Here is a 19,586-nt window from a genome sequence, read left to right on the forward strand (position 1 = left end):
CCAGCTGTGTAGACTTCTCAGCATCTGTATACTCACGTAAAAGGTTGTAGCTCTCAGCCATTTGTACAGTTGCTTGTTGTGCCTTGCACATCACAGTACTGCACGGACACTATGAGCCTTGGTTATTATTATTTACAGTTTCTTATTTAGCACAGCATATTCCGTTGCACTTTACAATTGGAATCAACAGTGATTATACAAACTGGGTAATAACAGACAGACATAGAGGAAGGAAGGCCCTGCTCGCAAGCTTACAATCTATAGGTTATGATGTATTGTATTTACTTCACAGTCCTCTGCTGACAGCACTTTCCACCATTGCTTGTGAAACACTAGCAAGTTGAGCTGTATTATATTGGTTTCTGCCAAATGCACCACAACAGTCTCTCACTAAGGGGGTCATTTACTAAGCAGTGATAAAAGTGGAGAAGGGAGCCAGTGGAGAAGTTGCCCTTGGCAACCAATCAGTTGCTCTGTATAAATTTATAGTATGCAAATTATAAATGTTACGTCAATGCTGATTGGTTACCATGGGCAACTTCTCCACTGGCTCCCTTCTCCACTTTTATCACTGCTTAGTACATGTCCACCTAAGCCCACTGAAGCCTTCTCTTGCACCTATACTAGCTTTAAATACAAACAACACAGCCCAGCATTGATATGCATGACTCAGACCATGGAAGAATGTTATTTGATAACTAGCACATGAGCAAGACCTGTGTGGAACCCTTTACTTTGAATATACTTAATGTGCCTCATTTACCATGGTGTTTCCATTTATTTTGACTACTACCTACATGTGCAGAGCGGACAGATCCCCACAGAATCATACAGTTTAACAAGTGATTTAGTGCTCGGTCTTCCATTCTGGGTGGATGACGTACTCTGCTCTGTGTTGTCCACAGGTGGGCGAGGGTCCAGATTTCAGAGTCGGTGTTTGTGGGGCTGTGGACAAAGTCTGTAGCAGTCTTTCCACAGCTGCAGTTTCTGAAACAAAGAGTTTTGTTATTGGTGCCATAATAACTCTGGTGCTAGATTTGAATGGGCCTATTAAACTAGAAGCAGCAAGACATACAGTAATAGCACCGTTAAAAGTTATATCAACGCAATTCACATAAGGGAAACATGCTGTAATCTTGCCCTGATTTCCAGATGCTGCTGACAGACTTCAAACTATGGGAATGGAGGCGAGAGCTTTATTTCTTATTCCCGTCCACCAAAGAGCTTTCTGTGTTCTAGTGTTTTGTATTGTTAGCCTACATACCAACACTAATAGATTGTGTACCAGCTACAGCACAATTGTAGCTAATATTTTCAAGTTTTTATGTGGACTTATGCAGAAGTTCAGTCCAACTTCGGGGACACATGTACAGGGCAATCCACATTGGATAGCACCAGCGTAACAATTAGTAGCATTGTATATATCACATTCCCTCACCCATCCTTGTACACTGCCCCTTACTGATCCAGTGTAAGGCAGGGAAGAAAGGAATAATCACATCATTTTAATGCATGATTCTTTGATTAAAAAACACCAGGAATATGATGCATGTCATATAATTTATGTTTTAAGAAGATTATAATAATTATTATCATTATCATCATCATCATCATCATCATCAATGTTATTTATATAGTACCAGCATATTCCGTTGCACTAAACAATTTTCATTTTATTAATTATAATAGATAGAAATGTGTCAGATGTCATCTTTAAGATTGCTTCTCTTTCTAATTACATCCTCTCTGTACACTGCACATAACCTCACATTTTGTCTTCCAACACAGGCCCTCATTCCGAGTTGTTCTCTCGGTAATTTTCTTCGCATCGCAGCGATTTTCCGCTAATTGCGCATGCGCAATGTTCGCACTGCGACTGCGCCAAGTAAATTTGCTATGGAGATTGGTATTTTACTCACGGCATTACGAGGTTTTTTCTTCGTTCTGTGTGTGATTGACAGGAAGTGGGTGTTTCTTGGCGGAAACTGGCCGTTTTATGGGAGTGTGTGAAAAAACGCTACCGTTTCTGGGAAAAACGCGGGAGTGGCTGGAGAAACGGAGGAGTGTCTGGGCGAACGCTGGGTGTGTTTGTGACGTCAAACCAGGAACGACAAGCACTGAACTGATCGCACTGGAAGAGTAAGTCTCGAGCTACTCAGAAACTGCACAGAGAAGTCTTTTCGCAATATTGCGAATCTTTCGTTCGCAAATTTGATAAGCTAAGATTCACTCCCAGTAGGCGGCGGCTTAGCGTGTGCAAAGCTGCTAAAAGCAGCTTGCGAGCGAACAACTCGGAATGACCACCATTGCAGGGTGATCATATCATGCAACCCATTAAGAACCTAGCAATCTGGTGGACCATTATGCAATAGGTATCATCTATCCTTGTGTATCAATGCCTATTTCCCTATAGATTGTAAGCTTGCGAGCAGGGCCTTCCTACCACTATGTCTGTCTGTTTTTGCCCAGTTTTGTTCTATTACTGTTGTTCTAATTGTAAAGCTCAACGTAATATGCAGTGCTATATAAGAAACTGATGATACCCCGCAATGTTGGCCAAGGGTCAGGAGAGTGTGAGAGTAAAGAAAGACAAGATATGCGATGTTATGTGTACTGTACAGAGAGGATGTAATTAGATAGTTATGAATGTTATTGATTATCAGGAGTGCCTGTGCATTCATTATGAGGTGGTATGTGATGAGTAAGTATGGAAATAACAGAAATGTTTGGAGACTGTAGATGTGTGTAGGGGCAGACTGGCGATAGGGCTCACCAGGAAGATTCCTGGTAGGCTGATGTGTGTTGTCATGTGGACCCACTCCCCACATGACAGACAGCCCACTGCACTCATTACACTACATTGTCCCTATTCATTCTGTTATTCCATCTCTGCAGTACGGCAAATCTGCTATCCAGTGATGCTACCATGGCTACACGGCATCTTATACCTATTGTGCCACCCATATTGGGCCACTTTTAGTTCCCAATCCGCCCCTGGTCTCAGACACAACTGCAGCAAAAGACAAAAAGGAAGGCTACAACTGTGTACAATCAGGCCCTATGAGGAGCGATCCTTCCCCTCCTCAAAAGACCCCACCCCCTCATCAGTCCACACCCATTAGGGCTGCTTCCATAAATTTCCCGGGCTGGTTTTCCATCCTAATCCCCCTCTGGATATTTATTATGCTGGAAGTCTCTGGAAGTAACAGGTGGGAGGAGTTCAGATTTCAGACCAACTCATTACATTACAATGTGATGACATAATTTTTATCACTCTTCAGTTTTATATACAGAAAATAGATTAACATCACGTGTGTATTGTAATAATGTTATTTACCTACTGTTCCAGCCCCCATTAGCCATTGTTGAGCTGATGCAATGAATTCAGGTTTCACATGGTGTGTAAATGCCTGTTGTTAGAAAGAGAAAATGTCAATATGGCAACTGCATGACATTTGATTACATATTTGCCCTTGCTATATGATATCTAGTGTCATAACGCTTTCATTGTTATCTTAATAAGTTGAGGGTCTGATCTGTAACACATTGCCCATACTAAATTTGGGAAATGCCACATTCTTAGTGATCAAAATGCCAGCGGCATGATGTAAACATTACTTGCACCGCTAGAGGTGGAAGAGATCGTGAAACAGGACATCCATAGCCTTTAGCAATATTAAACAGTCTGCTGAAGTCAATGGACACAGACACCATGTAGAAGACCTCATTGGACAGAGGGCCTGATTCAGAGATGAACGCTAATGCATTTCCAGCTGCGGTCCCATACACAGCGGATGTGCGAACGTATGCTACTGCTATAGCCACCTGGATATAGATTCAAACACCCTCTGGTGGCCTCACAAATATCAGCATCTGCATACAAACATGCAGCGGTGCTCACAGATCCATCTGACTAACCCTATGGTAATGCAGAATGGCTGTAGGAAATGAGACATTGGTGCCATGTTTTCTGCGTACGAGAATGCATTTGTAGGCTGAGCCAGGCTACACAATGGTTGCGACACGCCAGCGTTTTTTCTGCCATTCCCCGTAACCGACCTCAAATGGTCAGTCGCTCAAATCAGTAAATATCGGCATTGCATAAATCTATGTAAAAGGCCAGGAGGCACCTAGCAGAGTTCAGGAACGTCACGGAAGGTTCCACATTGTCCACCGTATTGGTTTCAAGCCAGACAGAAAGCCTCAGGAATTGATGAGTATTCCCAGTGCACCAATGTTCTTCTGCCAACTTGAAACACTTTGCAATATATTATGAGTCTGTTTGCTCACCAAAATATAGTTGAAATTCTCATTTATCCTATACACAAATGATACATTATCTATTTCTCTATCGTCCTAGTGGATGCTGGGGTTCCTGAAAGGACCATGGGGAATAGCGGCTCCGCAGGAGACAGGGCACAAAAAGTAAAGCTTTTTCCGATCAGGTGGTGTGCACTGGCTCCTCCCCCTATGACCCTCCTCCAGACTCCAGTTAGATTTTTGTGCCCGGCCGAGAAGGGTGCAATCTAGGTGGCTCTCCTAAAGAGCTGCTTAGAGAAAGTTTAGCTAGGTTTTTTATTTTACAGTGATTCCTGCTGGCAACAGGATCACTGCAGCGAGGGACTGAGGGGAGAAGGAGTCAACTCACCTGCGTGCAGGATGGATTGGTTTCTTGGCTACTGGACATCAAGCTCCAGAGGGACGATCACAGGTACAGCCTGGATGGTCACCGGAGCCACGCCGCCGGCCCCCTTGCAGATGCTGAAATCAGAAGAGGTCCAGAATCGGCGGCTGAAGACTCCTGCAGTCTTCTAAAGGTAGCGCACAGCACTGCAGCTGTGCGCCATTTTCCTCTCAGCACACTTCACACGGCAGTCACTGAGGGTGCAGGGCGCTGGGAGGGGGGCGCCCTGGGAGGCAAATGAGTACCTATAAAGGCTAAAAATACCTCACATATAGCCCTAGAGGCTATATGGAGATATTTAACCCCTGCCTAATTTTTCTAAATAGCGGGAGACGAGCCCGCCGGAAAAGGGGCGGGGCCTATCTCCTCAGCACACGGCGCCATTTCCTCTCACAGCTCCGCTGGTCAGGACGGCTCCCAAGTCTCTCCCCTGCACTGCACTACAGAAACAGGGTAAAACAGAGAGGGGGGGGGCACATTTATGGCGATATTTTGATATAACAAAGCAGCTATAAGGGAGCACTTATTATAAGGCTATCCCTGATATATATATAGCGCTTTTGGTGTGTGCTGGCAAACTCTCCCTCTGTCTCCCCAAAGGGCTAGTGGGTCCTGTCTTCGTTAGGAGCATTCCCTGTGTGTCTGCTGTGTGTCGGTACGTGTGTGTCGACATGTATGAGGACGATATTGGTGTGGAGGCGGAGCAATTGCCAAATATGAGGATGTCACCCCCTAGGGAGTCGACACCAGAATGGATGCCTTTATTTATGGAACTACGGGATAGTGTCAACACGCTAAAGCAGTCGTTTGACGACATGAGACGGCCGGACAATCAATTAGTGCCTGTCCAGGCGACTCAAACACCGTCAGGGGCTGTGAAACGCCCTTTGCCTCAGTCGGTCGACACAGACCCAGACACAGGCGATGACTCCAGTGGTGACGGTGACGAATCAACCGTATTTTCCAGTAGGGCCACACGTTATATGATTTTGGCAATGAAGGAGGCGTTACATTTAGCTGATACTACAGGTACCACTAAACAGGGTATTATGTGGGGTATGAAAAAACTACCTATAGTTTTTCCTGAATCAGAAGAACTAAATGACGTGTGTAATGAAGCGTGGGTTGCCCCTGATAAAAAGCTGATAATTTCAAAGAAATTATTGGCATTATACCCTTTCCCGCCAGAGGTTAGGGAGCGCTGGGAAACACCTCCTAGGGTGGACAAGGCGCTAACACGCTTATCTAAACAAGTGGCGTTACCCTCTCCTGAGACGGCCGCACTTAAAGATCCATCAGATAGGAGGATGGAAAATATCCAAAAAAGTATATACACACATGCAGGTGTTATACTACGACCAGCTGTAGCGACTGCCTGGATGGGCAGTGCGGGGGTAGTTTGGTCAGAATCCCTGATTGAAAATATTGATACCCTGGACAGGGACAATATTTTACTGTCGTTAGAACAAATAAAGGATGCATTTCTTTATATGCGTGATGCACAGAGGGATATATGCACACTGGCATCACGGGTAAGTGCTATGTCCATTTCGGCCAGAAGAGCTTTATGGACGCGACAGTGGACAGGCGATGCGGATTCAAAACGGCATATGGAAGTTTTGCCGTATAAAGGGGAGGAGTTATTTGGAGTCGGTCTATCAGATTTGGTGGCCACGGCTACAGCCGGGAAATCCACCTTTCTACCTCAAGTCACTCCCCAACAGAAAAAGGCACCGACTTTTCAACCGCAGCCCTTTCGTTCCTTTAAAAATAAGAGAGCAAAGGGCTATTCATATCTGCCACGAGGCAAAGGTCGAGGGAAGAGACAGCAACACGCAGCTCCTTCCCAGGATCAGAAGCCCTCCCCGGCTTCTACAAAAGCCTCAGCATGACGCTGGGGCTTCTCAAGCGGACTCGGGGACCGTGGGGGGTCGTCTCAAAAATTACAGCGCGCAGTGGGCTCACTCGCAAGTAGATCCCTGGATCCGGCAGATAATATCTCAGGGATACAGGTTGGAATTAGAGACAGATCCACCTCGCCGTTTCCTGAAGTCTGCTTTACCAACGTCCCCCTCCGAAAGGGAGTTGGTGTTGGAAGCCATTCACAAGCTGTACTCTCAGCAGGTGATAGTCAAGGTACCTCTTCTGCAACAAGGGAAGGGGTATTATTCCACTCTTTTTGTGGTACCGAAGCCGGATGGCTCGGTAAGGCCTATTCTAAATCTGAAGTCCTTGAACCTGTACATAAAGAAGTTCAAGTTCAAAATGGAGTCACTCAGAGCAGTGATAGCGAACCTGGAAGAGGGGGACTTTATGGTATCCTTGGACATCAAGGATGCGTATCTCCACGTTCCAATTTACCCCTCACACCAGGGGTACCTCAGGTTCGTTGTACAAAACTGTCACTATCAGTTTCAGACGCTGCCGTTCGGATTGTCCACGGCACCTCGGATCTTTACAAAGGTAATGGCCGAAATGATGATTCTTCTTCGAAGAAAAGGCGTATTAATTATCCCATACTTGGACGATCTCCTAATAAGGGCGAGGTCCAGAGAACAGCTAGAGATGGGATTAGCACTGTCTCAGGAAGTGCTAAAACAGCACGGGTGGATTCTGAATATTCCAAAATCCCAGTTAATGCCGACAACTCGTCTGCTGTTCCTAGGGATGATTCTGGACACGGTTCAGAAAAAGGTTTTTCTCCCGGAGGAAAAAGCCAAGGAGTTATCCGAGCTTGTCAGGAACCTCCTAAAACCAGGAAAGGTGTCTGTACATCAATGCACAAGAGTCCTGGGAAAAATGGTGGCTTCTTACGAAGCAATTCCATTCGGCAGATTCCACGCAAGAATTTTCCAAAGGGATCTGTTGAACAAATGGTCAGGGTCGCATCTTCAGATGCACCTGCGGATAACCCTGTCTCCAAGGACAAGGGTGTCTCTTCTGTGGTGGTTGCAGAGTGCTCATCTATTGGAGGGCCGCAGATTCGGCATACAGGATTGGATCCTGGTGACCACGGACGCCAGCCTGAGAGGCTGGGGAGCAGTCACACAAGGAAGAAACTTCCAGGGAGTATGGACGAGCCTGGAAACGTCTCTTCACATAAACATTCTGGAACTAAGAGCAATATACAATGCTCTAAGCCAGGCAGAACCTCTGCTTCAGGGAAAACCGGTGTTGATCCAGTCGGACAACATCACGGCAGTCGCCCATGTGAACAGACAGGGCGGCACAAGAAGCAGGAGTGCAATGGCAGAAGCTGCAAGGATTCTTCGCTGGGCAGAGAATCATGTGATAGCACTGTCAGCAGTGTTCATCCCGGGAGTGGACAACTGGGAAGCAGACTTCCTCAGCAGACACGATCTTCACCCGGGAGAGTGGGGACTTCATCCAGAAGTCTTCCACATGCTGGTAACCCGTTGGGAAAGACCAATGGTGGACATGATGGCGTCTCGCCTCAACAAAAAACTGGACAGGTATTGCGCCAGGTCAAGAGATCCGCAGGCAATAGCTGTGGACGCGCTGGTAACGCCTTGGGTGTACCAGTCGGTGTATGTGTTTCCTCCTCTGCCTCTCATACCAAAAGTATTGAGAATTATACGGCAAAGAGGCGTAAGAACGATACTAGTGGTTCCGGATTGGCCAAGAAGGACTTGGTACCCGGAACTTCAAGAGATGATCACGGAAGATCCGTGGCCTCTACCTCTAAGGAGGGACTTGCTTCAGCAGGGTCCCTGTCTGTTTCAAGACTTACCGCGGCTGCGTTTGACGGCATGGCGGTTGAACGCCGGATCCTAAAGGAAAAAGGCATGCCGGAAGAAGTCATTCCTACTTTGATTAAAGCAAGGAAGGAAGTAACCGTGCAACATTATCACCGAATTTGGCGAAAATATGTTGCGTGGTGCGAAGATCGGAGTGCTCCGACGGAGGAATTTCAACTGGGTCGATTCCTACATTTCCTGCAATCAGGATTGTCAATGGGTCTCAAATTGGGATCTATTAAGGTTCAAATTTCGGCCCTGTCGATTTTCTTTCAAAAAGAATTGGCTTCAGTCCCTGAAGTCCAGACCTTTGTTAAGGGAGTGCTGCATATACAGCCTCCTGTGGTGCCTCCAGTGGCACCGTGGGATCTCAATGTGGTTTTGGATTTCCTAAAATCTCATTGGTTTGAACCACTAAAAAAGGTGGATTTGAAATATCTCACATGGAAAGTGACCATGCTTCTAGCCCTGGCTTCTGCCAGGAGAGTGTCAGAATTGGCAGCTTTATCTTACAAAAGCCCATATCTGATTTTCCATTCGGACAGGGCAGAACTGCGGACTCGTCCGCATTTTCTCCCTAAGGTGGTGTCAGCATTTCATCTGAACCAGCCTATTGTAGTGCCTGCGGCTACAAGTGACTTGGAGGACTCCAAGTTACTGGACGTTGTCAGAGCATTAAAAATATATATTGCAAGGACAGCTGGAGTCAGAAAATCTGACTCGTTGTTTATATTGTATGCACCCAACAAGATGGGTGCTCCGGCGTCTAAGCAGACGATTGCTCGTTGGATCTGTAGCACAATCCAACTTGCACATTCTGTGGCAGGCCTGCCACAGCCTAAATCTGTAAAGGCCCACTCCACAAGGAAGGTGGGCTCATCTTGGGCGGCTGCCCGAGGGGTCTCGGCATTACAACTTTGCCGAGCAGCTACGTGGTCAGGGGAGAACACGTTTGTAAAATTTTACAAATTTGATACTCTGGCTAAGGAGGACCTGGAGTTCTCTCATTCGGTGCTGCAGAGTCATCCGCACTCTCCCGCCCGTTTGGGAGCTTTGGTATAATCCCCATGGTCCTTTCAGGAACCCCAGCATCCACTAGGACGATAGAGAAAATAAGATTTTACTTACCGATAAATCTATTTCTCGGAGTCCGTAGTGGATGCTGGGCGCCCATCCCAAGTGCGGATTATCTGCATAAATTGTACATAGTTATTGTTAACTAATTCGGGTTATTGTTGAAGGAAGCCATCTTTCAGAGGCTCCGCTGTTATCATACTGTTAACTGGGTTTAGATCACAAGTTGTACGGTGTGATTGGTGTGGCTGGTATGAGTCTTACCCGGGATTCAAAATCCTCCCTTATTGTGTACGCTCGTCCGTGCACAGTACCTAACTGGAGTCTGGAGGAGGGTCATAGGGGGAGGAGCCAGTGCACACCACCTGATCGGAAAAAGCTTTACTTTTTGTGCCCTGTCTCCTGCGGAGCCGCTATTCCCCATGGTCCTTTCAGGAACCCCAGCATCCACTACGGACTCCGAGAAATAGATTTATCGGTAAGTAAAATCTTATTTTTTTTGTACTTTGCTGTAATACAAATCATATGCATTATAAGGAAATATAAATATATTATTGGACCCTATGTGATCATAACAAACATCATTTTATTGCTTTTACAGCAGAACTTAACATCTAAAAGTAATATACTTTAATAGGTATGATACACAAAACTAGTAAGTGAGTGACATTCTAATTTACACTATATAGGCTAGACCAGTGTTGGACTAGGGCATAAGGGGCCCTCTGGGGGAATGTAGTGGTAGGGGCCCATGCTTATGGGGTGTGGCCAGTTACCACAGAGTGAGACCAGTCTGCACAGATACTTGAACAGCCATTATAGACCATTGGGTGTATTCAATAATTGTTGGAAGCTGCCGTCTTGTCGGAAAGATGGCAGCTTCGGACAGGTTTAGATTGGAAGGGGTTACGACCTATTCAATGGGAGGGCGTTTTTTCCGACATGTCGTGAATTCCCGACTTGTCAGAAAGCTGTCGGAATGCACACGGAACGGTGGTATCCGCGTGTATTGTCGGAATGGCAGCCAAACCCGGCAGGTTTTAGCCCCGTTTCCGACAATGTTAATCCGACTTTAAAGAGTCGGATGGCCATTGTCGGGATCAGGCCAAACCTGTCAGGTTTGGCCCGGCATTGAATACCGACTGAGGTACTGAATACACCCCCAAGTCTCTGACCCTCTATTAGTGTAACAATGTATAATTTGAATGCACTGTCTGGAAACTAAAATTAGAGGAAGGAATGGGACCCTCCGGCAGAGAGCCCACTGGGGATTTCCCCTGTGTCCCAGTGAGTCAATCCAACCCTGGGCTAGTCTACAATTTAGTTTAGAGCACATTACTGATTCTGCAGAAGAGGTTTAGAGAAGATACAGATTGGATCTATGAGGTAATAAATATTTACCTGGTAGAGGGTGTTCTTTTTTCTGTACATATTCACCTTCTTCGCTGGTTTCTCACTTACAAACCTGATCATGTTTTTTACAGCTTCACGGTCTGTATTGTTGACCAAAGTGACAGAGAAACATTTAGTAAAACATATTTAAATTAAAATCTATTAGGAAAATAAATAAACAATATATAATGTAGCCAGGGACAGCCATGGTACTCTACTGTGAATGACAAGGGTGTGTAGCCACATCTCAAAGGGGCTTGCCACAAGTCACGGGGACCAGGTCTCACGGAATGCCCTGCCTCTTTGTAGGCTGGGCAGCCGAGCAGAGCACTGGGAGGTGAAGGTGCTCTGATAGACTTTTAGGCTGAACTGGACCATCAGGCCATCAACCCTTCTGGCATTTGCATAAAGTATTTTAAATAAATTATAGTAACTGCATGATAGGGTGCCACTAAAAATGCTTCAGTAATTTTTTTCCTAGGAATACATTGTTTGAGTGTTAAAAGCAGATCAGATATGTAGGGTGGTCTTCAGTTTGCCGGCAGCCGGGCTCCCGACGACCAGCATACCGGCGCTGGAATCCTGACCGTCGGCATACCGACAGCTGTATTCCCTCTTGGGGGTCCACGACATCCCTGGAGGGAGAATAGATAGCGTAGCGCGCCACCGTACCCGCAGCGTGGCGAGCACAGCGAGCCCGCAATGGGCTCATTTGCGCTCGCCCAGCTGTCGGGATGCCGGCGGTCGGGATTCCGGCGCTGGTATGCTGGCTGCCGGGAGCCCGGCCGCCGGCACAACATACTACACCCGATATGTAACTGCTGTACCTTCAATGCATTTCTCCAATGAAGAAGCTGCCATGTGTCAAAGCTGCCCTGTGTGCCGAGAAATTGGTTAAAGGTACGGCAGTCATTGGGGCAGATGTACTAAGCTTTGAAATGTGATAAAGTGTAGAGAGATAAAGTACCAGCCAATCAGCTTGTCATGTCACAGGCTGTGTTTGTTAAATGACAGTTAGGCGTTATCTCTGTCCTAGGCTTAGTAAGTAGACCCCTTTATCTCTATATGAGGGCTAAGTACATCTGCCCCATTGTCTGAAGTTTGTGGCCACGTTAAATGGAGTACTTAGCCAGCGCTCTCTAGTGCCTGCCTGCCCGCTCAGCTTAGTTTAGCAATAATGGAGAAGCTTAGTGGATATACCACAATGGAACTGCGCTCAACCCCTAAGGTGTGTGTGTTTAGCTAACGAATGCACATCAGATGTAATAAAGGATAATGTATGAACAGACCCAAATATGGGTTTGCACTTGGATATAGAAATCACAAAAACAACAATATGATGCGAATTAATTGTTGTGAGCCACTGTATTTATTGTATACTGGCCAATCTAAAGGTGTGCGGTTAATGCCCAGGGTGGGCGATATTGTCTCTTATAAAGTTCATGCAGGTTATAATACAGACTGCGGCGTCCCGCACATCTGCTGTTGAAAAGTCTTTAGGAAAAAAAAAATGGGGGTAATTCCAAGTTGATCGCAGCAGGATTTTTGTTAGCAATTGGGCAAAACCATGTGCACTGCAGGGGAGGCAGATATAACATGTGCAGAGAGAGTTTGATTTGGGTGGTGTGTGTTCAGTCTGCAATCTAATTTGCAGTGTAAAAATAAAGCAGCCAGTATTTACCCTGCACAGAAACAAAATAACCCACCCAAATCTAACTCTCTCTGCACATGTTATATCTGCCTCCCCTGCAGTGCACATGGTTTTGCCCAATTGCTATCAAAAATACTGCTGCGATCAACTTGGAATTACCCCCAATATTAATAACAAATGCTGGTGTTGGTAAAAAAATCTTTAGGTTTTAAAGATTTTTTACCAACACCAGTATTTGTTATTAATATTATTTTTTTCCTAAAGACTTTTCAACAGCAGATGTGCGGGACGCCGCAGTCTGTATTATAACCTGCATGTACTTTATAAGAGACAATATCGCCCACCCTGGGCATTAACCGCACACCTTTAGATTGGCCAGTATACAATAAATACAGTGGCTCACAACAATTAATTCGCATCATATTGTTGTTTTTGTGATTTCTATATCCAAGTGCAAACTCATATTTGGGTCTGTTCATACATTATCCTTTATTACATTTGATGTGCATTCGTTAGCTAAACACACACACCTTAGGGGTTGAGCGCAGTTCTATTGTGGTATATCCACTAAGCTTCTCCATTTACGTATAGATGGGAGCAGCACACCCGGCTAGCTATAGAATAAAGACACTCAGTGCGCAGAACCCTCCAATTTATAGTTTAGCGATAACTCTGTGGCTTCCACTTGGCTGTCTACAGGCTAATCTGATGGACAGAGCTCCCCACTCTATCAGTGCTGTCTGCGGTGAGATACACCTTATCCCTTTGCAAGTCACAGCATGTTCAATTATACCGTGGAGTTCTATCAACAGATATAGGGTTCTATTTACTAAGCCTTGGATGGAGGTAAAGTGGACAGAGATAAAGTACTAACCAACCAGCTCCTGTCATTTTTAATTAAAACCTGCTTGTGACATGACAGTTAGGAGCTGATTGGCTGGAACTTTACCTCCGTCCACTTTATCTCCATCCAAGGCTTAGTAAATACACCCTATTATGTTGTATTCATTGCCCTCACCAAAATGGCGTTATGACTGGCTGGACTTTCTCTGAGAGACTCCGCTAACATAGGTGAGGATGTTATTCCATTACTGCAAATTTGCATAGTACAGTACACACTGTCTATTTACACCAGATGATGGAATCATTGAGCACCTCTGATATAAAGCAGACAAGTACCTTCTGTGACAGCTACTCATATATAATGAACATATACATTGATTAAGAGCCATTATACTCTGCTTTACATATTTGCTCTAATTATTTATGAATTACCAGGAGATTGGTGATCTCTTTACTGCTGCTATTATGAACGTATGAATATTATAATAGACTATTCTATATAATCAGGAGGGCAACATTTTATTTTCAATAGTGTGTGACCACTTACTTGTTGCCAATTTTTATGATATATATTTATTAATCGTCCCACTCCTGGGAGATATTTAAACATTGATGAGTGTGTATTTTATGTCTCAATAAATACTATTGATTTTATACACGGTTTTGTAGGAGGTATGGCATGAATTTAGAATACCACCCCTATCGGCGCAGGAATTAATATTTGTTTACTCACTATAATGTGCATATAATGTGCAACATACTGATTATATATATATATATATATATATATATATATATAGTACAGAAACAGAATGAACTTACAGTACAGAACATTGCAGGATGTGGACATGGTTTATAGACATTTCTGCATCAGCAGTCATAGGACCTTATTCAGCTGCAATCGCGATGCTTCAGAAACGCAGATTGGGCGATCATTGGCCATCTGCGCATGCGCAGCATAGCGAACGCACATGCACAGTGTAAAAAATGTGATCACATCCCTTGGGGATGCGGTTACAGTTTGATTGACAGCGTCGCTGGGGGGCGAGGGCATTGTGGGAGTGAGGTGGCGAAAACACCGGCAGGTTCGGGCTGTTTTTGGGGTGGTCGCGTGACTGGAAAGATGGAGCCGTTGCGCCTGCATACGCAGCCTGGCTGAGTATGCAGGGGGCTACCGGTTAATCACGATGATTGCGTAGCCCACGTTGCATTCACATTTATAAATGCGAACACAATGCGGGACGGCCCTTCATTTGCTGGGCAGCCTTGCACTGTGCTGGGCGGCCCCTAGCTTGCGAGTGCTAGCATTTGCAGTTTTGCTTTTTTTAGCAAAACTGAAGTTGAAGCTCTACAAGATCCCGAGTACTCAAATAACAGCGGGGCGGCCACATTCAAGGGTTTGGTGCCATTGTACTCAGTGGGGAGGAGATGATGGTATAAGTGAGAGAAGGAGAAGCACATGAGGGAAGAGGACCCTGCTCATGAGAGCTTATAGTCTAAAGGTTATATATATCCTATTCCTTTCCTCCCCCTCTTACTACAGTACATCTCTCTCTTCCCCTTCATTTGCTTCTTTCTCTTATCAGCACTTGATTGTTATATAGATCATCCTTAACATTAACTTCTTTCCTTTTATCTTTACTATTGTACTTATCCTGACATCCTCACCTTCTCTACTCTACAGAGTGTTTTTTATTTTTGTACAGCATGTAACGGGTGGTATTCATGTGACCGCCGGTCAGCTGACCGACAGTCACATGACTTCCTCCACTAGCCCGACGGGTCACTGTCCCGATGGTCGGCATGCCGACCAACAGGGACTATTTCCACTCGTGGGTGTCCACGACACCCATAGAGTGGGAATAGAACCCATGGCGACCGCAGGTCGCCACCGAGCCCGCAAGGGGCTTGCTGCACTCGCCCCTCCCCGCCGGGATCCCGGCGTCGGTATGCTGCCGGGATCCCGGCGTCGGTAAGCTGACCGCCGGTCAGCCGTACTACACCCCATGTAACCTGTGCATGCCTGTGTGCCTTTTTCCTTTACTCTATACTGTTGTACATTTCTGGTTGTGGATAATGGGCCTGATTCAGATGAGGTTGGAGCAAGGGTGTAGCTACCATAAGTGCAGGCAGTGCAGCTGCTATGGGGCCCAGAGCTGAGAGGGGCCACCTTCCCTGTCACAGTTACATGTAATATATACATTTTTCACCACTGGGTGGTACATAGGGATCCTTTCAAACTTTTTTCCTTGTGGCCTGCAATATATCTAGGTATGCCCCTGGACCTGATCATTGTAATGTGGTATAAAATGAACTGGAGAGCATTTGAATGTTATATAATATAAACCGGGGCACTGTAATGAGACACAATATGAACGGGGGGCACTATATATCATAATGTGAATTGGGGGTACTGTGCGGCATAATAGGTACTGGAAGTTCTTAAATGTGACATAGGGTGAACTTAAGCACTACTGCGATTCATAAATAAACTAGGGCACTACTATGGGGCATAACATTAAATAAGGCTCTACTATGGGTCAGAAAATGAACTAGGGCTCTATCACAGGGCATAAAATTAACAACTGCTGCAGAGAAGTGTCTCTCTAGAAGCATTGGGACGGGGGGCCCTTTAAAATGTTGCTATGGGGCATACAAAGTTCTGGCTACGCCCCTGAGTTGGAGCTGCGCCCATTGTCGCCATGTACCAAATTTCAGTACTTTGCGAACAGGTCCTGTGACACAGGATGCAGAGCGGCAGCAGACTGTCAGTGATTGACAGTCTGCTGTCGTCTGGCGGACGGGGAGGGGGCGGCAACAGTGTAAATTTGGGAAAATGGAGGTGTGTTGCAGCCGTTTAGGGGGAGGGAAGAGGCCGGGGATCTCCATCATAGGATGGAGGCTTCCTAGCTTCTACAACAGGCGGCTTGTCATGGGTGCTGCAAGCCGCCTGCTGGTAACTGAGTGATCCGATGTTGCATCCTAGGACGCAGCTTGGATTGCCACATTCCCTTCCCACCCACCCAGTTATGGTTCTGGTCCATCATTTTGCTGGTAGCTGATGCTGGACTGCTTGTTACTATTCATGATTTTCCTTCTTTTGAGGAACCACTTGAATGAACTTGCTGCAAATGACATAACAGAGGGGAGGTACCTGGATTGTTAGTGTCCGTACCCCTACACACTTTGGCGTGACAAAGCATATAGATGCCTTGAAAAATGTTGTCTTGGTTATTGCATGATAATGTGCTTACCATGGACATGAGGTAGTACCACTGGTGACTGCCTTACTTGGACACAATTACCATGCTCAAGTCCAACACATTCATATCTCTCTCTGAATCCTCATCATTACTACTACCCTCCCTCACATTTTAAAAGAGTTCTAAAATGTTTTTACTATGGATATTCTTGAGAGATGCATATATTATCATTTATGTTAAAGAAATACAGATGTAGCCAGGCTCAGCGTACACGCGTGGAAGTGACTTGGTGCACCCAGCTGCGAATATTCGTAAAGCATATGGCTCACAGGTGCAAATATACGCATGCGCCCTTGAGTGCAGTGGCAAGCAAGTCACGGCCGCAATTGCCCAAGCTATATATCTATATATATTATAAATTAGAGATGTGCGCAGACCCCCATGTTTTGTTTTTTTTCTGCAAAACCACCCTCAAGTATTTTGGTTCGGATTCATTTTTTTGTTCAGTTTTGTATTCCTTTAAAATCATCGATAAACATTGATTTAAATAAAAAAACAAAAACCCAACAACAATAAAAACAGCTAAAATCGTGTAATTTGGAACTGTTTACATTCAACCCAAAATCGAGTTTGGTTTTTAAATCCAAGTTCCGAACTGACAATAGATCTGAGCCAGGACTCGATTCAACTTGCAAACCTGAAGCATTCCAAACTGGGACTCAGACTCTAGTAGGCCCTACACACTTGCCGATGTTTCCGATTTGGACGATGGACCATTTAAACGATTAACGACCATCGCCCAAATTGGCTTGGTATGTAGAACGCGGGAAAACCAACGATGAATGACTGCGAACATGAGCATCATTGGTGCATACACACTGAGCGATATGAACGATTTATCGTTCATTACTGAACGAGATCGTTTATATCGCCCACACACATCGGCAAGTGTGTAGGGCCCTTAAGTTCTGGTGTGTTCGTATTTCAGGAAAACCAAACTGCACATCTCTAATTCTTTTTAATCAAATGTGTATTATGAAAAATTTTACTCATGTCATTTGTTGCACAAGAAGTTATTCTTACCTTTATCACTAGCAAGGCTGAGCCAAGCCTGTGCTGCAATATTAGAATTTGCATCACGGAATATGTGTACCTTTGAAAATGGACAGCATGCAATGTAATGTTACTTTCTACATTACTTTGCCAATGGCATTACACTTTCAGACATATACTGTACATGTTCTATAGGAGAAACTGTATCTTATAGGCAGCTGAATTTATTTAAACAATATTAGTATATTAGTGGCTTCCCCTGCAAGGCCACGTCCCTCTAGTGACATCAGCAGGGCTCCCGTGAGGAGCCCATGATCGCAAAACCACACACCCTTTTCAAGGGCGCGTGTCGGGAGGCTCTTGGTTGTCATTTATCATTTTGCAACCAAGTAATGTGCTGGAGCCTGGAGGAGTCTATAAAGAGAACATAATTTGGAACAGAGGTAGTATGGTGCCCAACATATTGTATTTGTACTGCACAAGCACCATGGGGGTCATTCAGAGTTGATCGGAGCTGTGCTAAATTTAGCACAGCTATGATCAGGCACACTGATATGCGGGGGGACGCCCAGCACAGGGCTAGCCCGTGCCGCATGTCAGTCCCTGCCCCGTCGCAGAAGTACAAAAGCATCGCACAGCGGCGATGCTTTTGTACTACAGGAGTAGCTCCTGGCCAGCGCATCTCCTGCGCGCTGGGCGTGAGCTACTCGTCGCTGCCTGGGTCGCAGCAGCTACTTGTGATGTCATGCAGCCGCCGCAGCCCGCCCACGGCACAGTCCGGCCTAGCCTGCGTTGGCCGTACCGCGCCCCTGAAACGGCGTCTTAACACCGCCGTCCTGCCCCCTCCCGCCCAGCGACCGCCTCTGCCTCTCAATCAGGCAGAGGCAATCGCTAGCTAAAGACAGCCTTCGTCTGTCTGGCATGCGCTGGCGCACTGCGGCACTGGTGCATGCGCAGTTCAGACCTGATCGCTGCTGTGCGAACATGCACAGCACCGATCAGGTCTGAATTAGCCCCAGTGTCACATTATCTGTGCCCACACAAGAAAAACTTTTCTGTAAAATCTGTATGAGCACTGGTCCCTTAATGACTAATTATCCAGGGTAGAGGAATGCGTTAGAGAGCAGGTACCCTGTCTAACCATGTACCTTATACCAGCTACACAATGACAAGAGGTTATATAAATACATCCTAACCTTAGTGTTCCCTTTATAGATCTAATTTGTGGGGTAGAATGACATTACTGCAGTAACCCGATTTCTTAACATGAGCCAATCAGCGAACAAGCGTCAATGTGGTCACAAAATGGCAGAAAAATGTAGGATTTTAGGCTATGGATGCTTCCAACCCTCCTTCCGCTCTACATTATGCTGTATGCCATGCGACTGTGGCTGCCCTTTAATTACACTATACTGTAAATCATTCTCAGCAGCAAACATGAACAGATCAATTTTGGGGTATCGAAACACAGAGGGTACTGAATGACTGATCTGTTGCATTTACTTTATCACACTGTACCTGGTTATGCTGTTCACTATGTGTCCCTTTGGATTGCTGATGTGAAGCTGCAAAATTCTTATAGATGTTACCTGTAAAATTTGATATTTATTTAAAGCAAAACAACATGAAGAAAATGAAAACACAGTAAAAAGTTATGAAATAATAAAGTGACAGTTCTAATGTCTATGTTCCTAGCTATATATCATTTGAATTCAACTGGTTGCTCTGTCCCTCGTTGATGCCCCCCCTCCTCCACGCACTCCATCTCATTCTATCCCCCAACTACCATACTTTCATTGTTTCCGATGGCAAGCTGGGCTTCCTCTTCTGCAATGCTAGGTCTGTCTCATCTTCCTTGTTTGGCCACAATGCTATTTCCAAAATATTTTAAATCGTCTAACTTTTGTCTTTAGATTGTAAGCTCTCAT

The 19,586-nt window shown here is 45.4% G+C and overlaps 1 protein-coding gene across 2 annotated transcripts in view; it reads right to left on the bottom strand.

Annotated features, from left to right (window-relative positions):
* Nucleotides 1-573: 573 nt before the first annotated feature.
* The window catches only part of LOC134921521 (uncharacterized), a 68,374-nt gene continuing 49,361 nt past the window's right edge, over nt 574-19,586 (bottom strand). For both annotated transcript variants that reach the window (XM_063920600.1, XM_063920599.1), the window contains 5 exons: nt 19,177-19,247; nt 17,689-17,758; nt 10,918-11,009; nt 3,338-3,410; nt 574-987 (listed from right to left, as the gene is read on the bottom strand). In XM_063920600.1, the coding sequence (XP_063776670.1) occupies nt 848-987; nt 3,338-3,410; nt 10,918-11,009; nt 17,689-17,758; nt 19,177-19,247 (446 nt within the window). In that variant the 3' untranslated portion in view covers nt 574-847. The remainder of the gene's footprint in view (nt 988-3,337; nt 3,411-10,917; nt 11,010-17,688; nt 17,759-19,176; nt 19,248-19,586) is intronic.

This window comes from Pseudophryne corroboree, chromosome 1 (genome assembly GCF_028390025.1).
Source record: "Pseudophryne corroboree isolate aPseCor3 chromosome 1, aPseCor3.hap2, whole genome shotgun sequence".
NCBI lineage: Eukaryota > Metazoa > Chordata > Amphibia > Anura > Myobatrachidae > Pseudophryne > Pseudophryne corroboree.